We start from the raw sequence: 8,071 nt of genomic DNA on the forward strand, positions 1-8,071 counted from the left end.
GAAAACACACAATGTCTCTTCATCCCACTGAAATCAGGTCCTAAAAGGCCTATGGCTGTAAGCTCACACTCAAATATCCAAATCAAAGTACATCTTAAAGAGTTTTCTTAGCACATATTTTACTACCTCCTAAGTAACAGTTCTAGAAAAATCAATCTTTAATCCCCATTTCGGTTTTGTATTTGCCTGAAACACTACATTTCTTTCTTTGGCAAACGCCACTTCCATTACAAATGTAATGCCTTCTTTCCACTGTACTTATTTACATTAGATGTATGAATACTTGAATATATGTGTGAAAGAAGAGTCTTCTTAAAACACACTTAAAAGAGAACAAAGCATTTGTGACTTTGGATACCCGAACTCAGTTGAGGTATCCTCTGCAACACACAGCGCCGCATTTACAGACAGTTCTGATCCTCTTTCTGGATGGGCTGAGGCCATCGGCAGAGTCTGAAGACAGATCTATTGAACCTGTGACACAGATAAACACAAACAAGGGTTTTAAAAGCCAGACTGGCACTGTGATAGGCATTCAAATGGCTTCAATACTCAAAATTCTACCTACGCTCATGTTACAGCTACTTACACAACACCCAGCACACAGATCACTGACTCAGAATTGTTTAGGTCGAAAAAGACCTTTAAGATATCACCGAGTCCAACCATTAAGAATCAGCAGCTCAACAAACTCAAGCCCTGTACCCTCAGGTCAGCATCCATACTGGTCAGCAGAGAGTGCAGCCTGCCTGGGATGCTACTGTTATAGGCGTAAGAAAGTTCTAGCTGGTTAAAGTAGGCATTTGTTTTAGCAGTAGAGCTAAAAGAACACTTTGACCTCTACAAAGTTAAGAAGAATGGGCCATGGTAGGATATGTGTATACAGGTGCTTAGGACGGGTATAAGAAGAATGGGCCATAACTTTTCTCTCTATGTCAAAAATCACATAGGGGTAGTTCAGTGTCTTATGGGGGGTGATAGTGGGGAACCAGTCAGGGTGAAGGGTGGAGTAAAAGGTGATCATCTTATGCATGCTCGTATGATTTTGTTATTGTTAGAAAATGAATAAATAGGCTGTGAAATTGTGTAAGTGTTGGAACACACCTTTGAGGGGCTACCCTCTGTGTTCCCCAGCGCTGCAAATAAAGAAGTGCCTGCTTATCTACAACTGTGTAGATAACTTCTTCTCGTGGTGTTTGCGACCTCGTCAACACCACAACAAATAGGAGTTTTAAGGATTAAATAAGATCAATTTGTCAGCACTTAAAGAGATCTTTTATAAGAATGAGGTACAGCTCTGGAGTGGAGAGATGCTTCTTTGAAAACTAAATAGCAGGGCAAGCAATACATCGCTGTTGTGGATAAATGGTTTGCATGCAAAGTCTGACACATGCGACACCCCTGCCAGCAAACCTCAAGATTTTTTTATTGTATCTGAACAAAATCAAGTCACAGAATGGTTTGGGTTGGAAGAGACCTTTAAAGTTCATCCAGTCCAACCCCTGCCATGGGCAGGGACACCTCCCACCAGACCAGGTTGCTCAAAGCCCCGTCCAACCTGGCCTTGAACACTGGGACCTCGGAGAATCATCAGGTACAGCCTTTTGTGGGAAAGGGCGCCTTGATGAGATTATCTACCACCTCCTCCAACAGCATCTTTAAAACCTCCAGTGATGGGGATGCCACCACATTCCTGCAGAGGTTGTTCAGGGAGTGACGGCTGTCACTGTAAAAAGCTATGGACCATGCTTTTTCTGTCCTTAACATCTGTACCATAGGAGACACGTCCACAGTTGAGGCGTACAGATACCAGTTACCGCTGCCTTTATAGCTGTCGCTAGTAGATGACTTAAAAAGTATTTTACCTGAAATGTCAACTGAATAAAGGAAAACTTTTTTAACTAACAGTAGCCTGCCCATTCCTTTGAGCACTCTTGTGACGAATCTTCAGAATAATTTGCCTTGCCAGATGTTATAACCACAAGCCCTTGCTGTGAGCTAGGGGAGCTAAAGGAGGTAATGCACCAGAGATGCAAGCAAGAGCTTCTGAGTGTGCTCTGGCTGCACCGCACAGCAACGAGCAACGTCTGCTGTAAAATCCACAAAGCTGTGCTAGGGAGATGCTGTGCCTGGCCTCAAATGCTGTCATCAGTCAGGCTGCAACAAAACCCACCAGCGTCCCAAACCTCCCGCAGGAACAGTGTTAAAACCTGCAGACCTTTCATCTGGTAGTCAAAGGTCAGCTCTTCTCCAGCCTTGATGGTGCGTGTAGAAAACAGCGCTATTCGAGGAAGACGCAAGTCGAGGTTATCAATAAACACGTTGAAGACTTGAAGATTTGGATCACACTGTAAAGCAAAAATGAATGCAGTTTCTGTTAAGAAAAATACACAGTTTCACCAAAGTGTTTACTTAAACTAAAGTCACAGGAAAGGAAGAACTGTTTTTTCTCTCAGTGACAGAAGTCTGAAAGCCAGTTATCTTCTGAAACCAAGAAATTACGTTCTTGAAATAGCGTAAAAGGGGAACACTTATAGTTCAGAGTTGAGTCCTTTCAAGAAGGCAACCTTTACACAGCACATAGACTACACTAGCATGCAACAGCCTGTTGAAAAATAATGGTACCTTCAAAAGATGACAACGAAAAAGATAGCAAAGAAAGCAATTAAAGCTACATTCTGAGGACAGTATTTACCTACAAAACCCACAAAAATAATTGAAAGTTGAAAGAAAAGGAAAAAAACCCTAGCGTTTCAAGCCACACACACTCACTATTCTGTATTTAGGTTTAAGCATGACTTCCAGACCAGAATTAGTATCTTCACAGTACGAATAAATTTCTATTTTCAATTGCTATCCTGCTTGGCTTCCGGATTATCTGCCGTGGGCTGGGGGCACGTGGAGGGTCTAGGACGCTAAGCAGGAACTAGAAAGCACTTTATTGTTTTTTCTGGATTAAGCATCAGAAGTCAGTAGTCACTGAGGCAGTTTGTTGAACTCCACATATGTTTTTGCTCTTTAGCAATAAAATATATCCCACGTTAAAGAATCAGAAGTGAAGTTAACGTTTAACTTTACACTGCAGAGTGAGAATACTTCACTCCCACTTCCAAAAGTGAAGAGCAATTGGTTGTATCTAAAACTCTTCATCCTTCTGCAATTCAACCTTTTTGTTTCAGCTGAACAGGACAGAAAACACTACAGAAATGAACTGTTTAAAATTTACTTTCAAGTTCTCTGGCAAGTTTAGATTTGATATGTGGAAGGGAAAAAGGTATCTACAGGGGAGAAATACTGAACAAAGCACAGGAATTTTCATCTTTTCCTCTACGTTTGAAAGATGAAGTTCAGCATAATGCCCATATCCTGCCCCGCTACAAAATAATGCATCAATTCATATCATCTTTGACTCTTCACTAATTTTATTAAGTACCTCTCATGCGTTAGGTCTTTTAGTTATTTAGAAAAAAACCCCAAGCCAACCCCAATTTGGCTGTCTAGAACCAGCAGATTCAGTGACAACCCCAGTCCTACTGGATGTCCACTTCAAGCACCACCTCATTCCCAGTTGTCTGTAACTACTCCTACTCCAACTAAGGCTAAATATTCCATGTACTATATCACCAGACTGGATTGTGCTGGGACGAAACATACTCCAGAAAAACTGTGAATATGGTAAACTATTTACAGTAGGAGAAGATTTCTGGCACAATTAGGATAATTCTCCAAATTCTTAGTATACAAAACAAGGTCTTACACTGTGGTTCACAAAGTGGGACACATTTCCATATCGAGCTGCATCTACTGTAAATTCATCTGAGTCATAGTCCAAATCAAACAAGTATGTATTTCCCTGGTTGTCATAGAGCTGGCCTCGTCTCTCTGCTTCCTCACTTGTAATCACCTAAAAAAAGAGAAAAAAGAAACCTGCATCATATTATTAACTATTACTAAATTACAACAAAATTCACAATCAAGTTAGAAAAAATACTCAGTGAAAAAATAACACATTCACGTTTTGATGTTGAAATAGCACTCCATCTCTAATGAATAAAGAGTACGTACATGCAACTGAACTAATTAGTGACTGAAGTTTCTCTGGATGCAGTTCGTGCACAGCTGATGCACAGCACTACCCTGTCCCAAGAGAAATAAATATCAGCACCTTCTATGAAGATTTTTGATGATGACAGATACACGCTGGTTTTTAATAGACCTAGAAAGCCCTGTTTACATCACGTAAACTTTCAACTTTCTCCCTTTGCACAGACAAAGATCAACAGGTATCAGTCTCCGCACCCGTCATATTTACAGTCCAGTACTCATCTCTTCCTGCTGTTTTGACTGCAATGGAAGATCCTATTCATGACAAATTGGACAGATAGGTCACTTGGCAAAGCCGAATCTCTGCAGTTAGGCTCACGTGTATTGCACAAGGTAGAAATCCAGAAACTCCCCAAAGTAACAGAACTACAGTCGCTTTTGATAGAATCAACAGCCGAAACAACTTAGTCTGCAGCCTGTGACGTTGTAGGTATTCTGCTGTGCTGACTCAGCATAGAAATCACAATTTGGTGGCAAGATAGATAGGTACAAAATGTGGTGAAATTGGACAAAAAACTCTTCTAAAATCTTCCTGACACACCAGATTTGAGAACTTATTTAGCAGTAGGGAATAAGCAGATTCAAGTGAGATGGTAAATACAGCCTCCTTCTGCATTAACCCCTCCACAGAGATATTCAGAATGACTGACAAGAAAGGTATGAACACGAGCAGTGAGATCTGGGGCAGGGAGGATGGAGGAAATACAACAAAGAACATAAATAAAGACCATAAACATTTGTACGAAGGGACAGAAGGAATTCTGAGCAGTCAACTTAGTAGAAAGGCAGATTTTTGGCAGAAATACAACTGACTGGATCGGAGAGGCTGCCAGGAGCTACTGATGTCAAGAGCCCTGAAGCAGAGCAGACATTGAACTGGACAAACACAGGGCAATACAAAATCTCCAGAGTAACTCAAAGTCTGTATTTTATACCATGACAGTTCTGCTTGAAATAGTGTGAGATTCAGTAAACAGGTTATGTCCATACTACGAGTCTTATTCTTGATGTGAAAAGTAGTAGATGTGTTTGGAAATACCACTTTTAAAGTTCAGGAACAGGAAAGGGACTGACTGACTGCATGGGGAGTTTGGCAACAACTGTGCCTGGGGAACAGCAAAACTACAAGATGACCAGGGAAGAATGAAGGGTATGAGTGCCATGAAAGAAGGACTTGCCTTCAGAAACACTATTATTATTAGGGCATGTACCTAAAAGAATTCTTCCAGTGACATACAGGGTAGGTATTCTCTTTACATTCAACCTTTTCCAATTGCTCTGGCACTGAGGATGCTCTGGATAATGTAACTTTTCTGTCATCTAGAATGTCTGTTTATTGTATTCCTCTACCCAAAAGCAGACTTACCTGTTATACAGCAGAAGTCAAGAAGTGCTAAAACTGAAAGCAAGCTCATCAAGATTTCCCCCAACATTCCTTTTATTGTAAATAATTCATCTATATGAGATAAATACATACCTCTCCAACATACTCCATCACAAAACTGTTTGTTTTAATATTCTGGAGGGTTTTTACTCCCCAGCCACGACCATTGTTCGTTCTGAAGATGCACAGAGAATACGGTGTGCCTTTCTGTACTATCCTGTTAGGGCAGTCAGGCCCACACCTACAAAATGAATTGCATTCATAGATGGGCAACCCGGGCTGGATTTTCAACTTCTTTCGTTTATTGTAAGCCAAAATAAATCCAGCCTCCTTGGGACAGCACTTCTCAGCGGGGCAGTCTGCACATTCACAGCCAGTCGTTATTCCATTTATTACATTTATTCCCGGAGCAGGTTTATACTCATTAATGTAGTAGAAGTCTAAAGGAGGGCCTTCAAGATCCACAGTGTTTTCTACCAGAATCATTGCTTTATGATTCTTTTTTCTGTTGAGTTCTTCTTTCCACCTCTGCAGAGCTATTCTTTGCTTAGCCTTCTTCACAATGTAATCTGCAACCGCAGGTTTCAAAGCTTTAATATGGTTTCTCACTTTCAGTGCTTTGCCTTCTCTCACCCGGGACAAGTATTCATTCTTGTCACTAAGAAAGTTTTCAAGAAGCAACGGGCATTTCAGATTTTCCTGAGGTTCCCAAGTATTTGAAGATTCTGGCCATCCTTTCCATTTCACAAGATAGTATTCTGTGCCCTTGAAATACAGAAACAGACGCAGATTTAGCTACGTTTCATTTTGCTGAAGTCCAGCATCGCAGAGTACACAGACAAACACAAACAGCTCTGGAGTTAAGAAACGGCATACAGAGCAGAAGGGCTCGGTGTCCCCATAACAATTAGAACCGGGGAGAAAGAGAAAAATCAAGTTTTCTGTTTGCAAATTAACTTAGAGCACAACTTTGGGTAGTTTATATCTCATCTCTAGGAGCAAGGAAATAAACAGCAGGGATGAACTCTGAAGGCTAAAGTTATACCTGGAGGTAGGCTGGTTTGTTAATGCTCATTTGTGAAGGCCATTAATAAGTCACGCTAACTACTGCTATGATTGTATGCACAAGCAGAATGTTATCGTATCGTATACAGGACAAAAAAATAAATATTGTAAACTCAGTGAAAATATAGTATCTAAAAAACACCATTTGTCACGTCAACCATCCTCAATCCATTCAAAACACACAATACAGTATTTATAATCAAGAAGCATACATTTTGTACTTATTTTTAAAAAGACGAATAACTGTAACGAGGCCAAATCCTGAGACTGAATTTCACTGGCACGATCAAGCCGTAGGAATCCAGTTGCAGACATGGCCCTAACTCCTCATCAGACTACAACAGTCAAGAGAAATATAGACTGTTACCTGAAAACAAAGGAGAAGCATCGTAACACATACCAAGCTACAACCTGAATGCATCAGCATTTTGCTTTACTTATTGATACACAAAGGTGAAACATTTCATATTCTAGCACCTCTGTAGTTTCAGAAAAAGGTCTTCCTTTAGCACACCAAAAGCAGTAGTTATACCGCTTTCTGTTTACAGTTCAAAGTTTAAAAGATATTTAATTCTACGTCAGCAAGAGCTCTGTCCTCACAGCCCGCTACTTTATGTTATGAGCGAAAACTACCTTTGGCTTGCTTCCAAATTTCAGCTGAAAGAGTGACCAAATTGGTCTGTGTTTCTCTTACCTCTTCTACCTTGTAGTCACACAAATATTCCACCTCATAACTCTTTAGATTCTTGTTGGTGATTCCAATGGATTTACATCTGAGATTTTCCTTCCTACATAATTCTTGGAGGGTCTCAAGTGAAGCTAGACATGGCACATACCAAGCTACAATAAGAAAATCGGTAAAAAATCCTATTTAATGTCTCGGCCAAATTGAAATCATTATGCCTTATCCCTTAGTCCCCACATTATCATTTGTGATCGCAGACCACGAGTCTCTTGTACAACTACAGTGCCTCACTGCGTCAAGCTCAACCCTTCTCTAAGGGGTAAAGTGAAACATGTCAATGATTCCCTCCCTGCACCTTTATTCTGTACAGTACGTACATGTATAAAGAATAACAAATATTTTGGAGGGCAGAGACTTCCACAGGCAAAAGCTGCACTAAGAACCAAATTATTTTCCTACAATTACAGCATCCCGTAACCGCACTATGGTGACAAGGAAACCTCCATTCTTTAACCAGACCGACAAATATCTGGAGTTTGTCAAGTGGAATCGAGCACTTGCCATGCAACCATGGTGACCGGACGAGGAAAGAAAGATCCACAGCGCAATTCCAGAAGGATGGCGGGTGCCTTGTCGGCCACGCGGTTTTCAAGGGCCGCGACACTCCGCAGAGCGGCACGGCCCGAGTGTCGGCTCCCTGCCGCGGCCCGGAGCCACCGAGGCGGTGGTGGAGGGAAGGAGCTCGGAGCAGGAGCTCCGCGCTGCCAGGCAACGAGGGCCGCGCCTCCCTCGGCTCTGTGCCGGCCGGGGCACGGCGCGTCTCTCCTGCCCTG

General features: G+C 41.6%; 1 protein-coding gene across 1 annotated transcript; it reads right to left on the reverse strand.

Moving 5' to 3' along the window:
* Positions 1 to 253: 253 nt before the first annotated feature.
* On the reverse strand, positions 254 to 7,393 carry SUV39H2 (suppressor of variegation 3-9 homolog 2 (Drosophila); the record flags this gene model as incomplete). The annotated part of the gene is made up of 5 exons (XM_010194829.1): positions 254 to 474; positions 2,219 to 2,348; positions 3,758 to 3,904; positions 5,582 to 6,253; positions 7,248 to 7,393. Coding segments are annotated over 5 exons (1,205 nt in total), but the record flags the coding sequence as incomplete, so codon positions are not given.
* Positions 7,394 to 8,071: the final 678 nt, after the last annotated feature.

Source organism: Mesitornis unicolor, unplaced genomic scaffold (genome assembly GCF_000695765.1).
Source record: "Mesitornis unicolor isolate BGI_N332 unplaced genomic scaffold, ASM69576v1 scaffold19191, whole genome shotgun sequence".
NCBI classification, from domain to species: Eukaryota; Metazoa; Chordata; class Aves; order Mesitornithiformes; family Mesitornithidae; genus Mesitornis; species Mesitornis unicolor.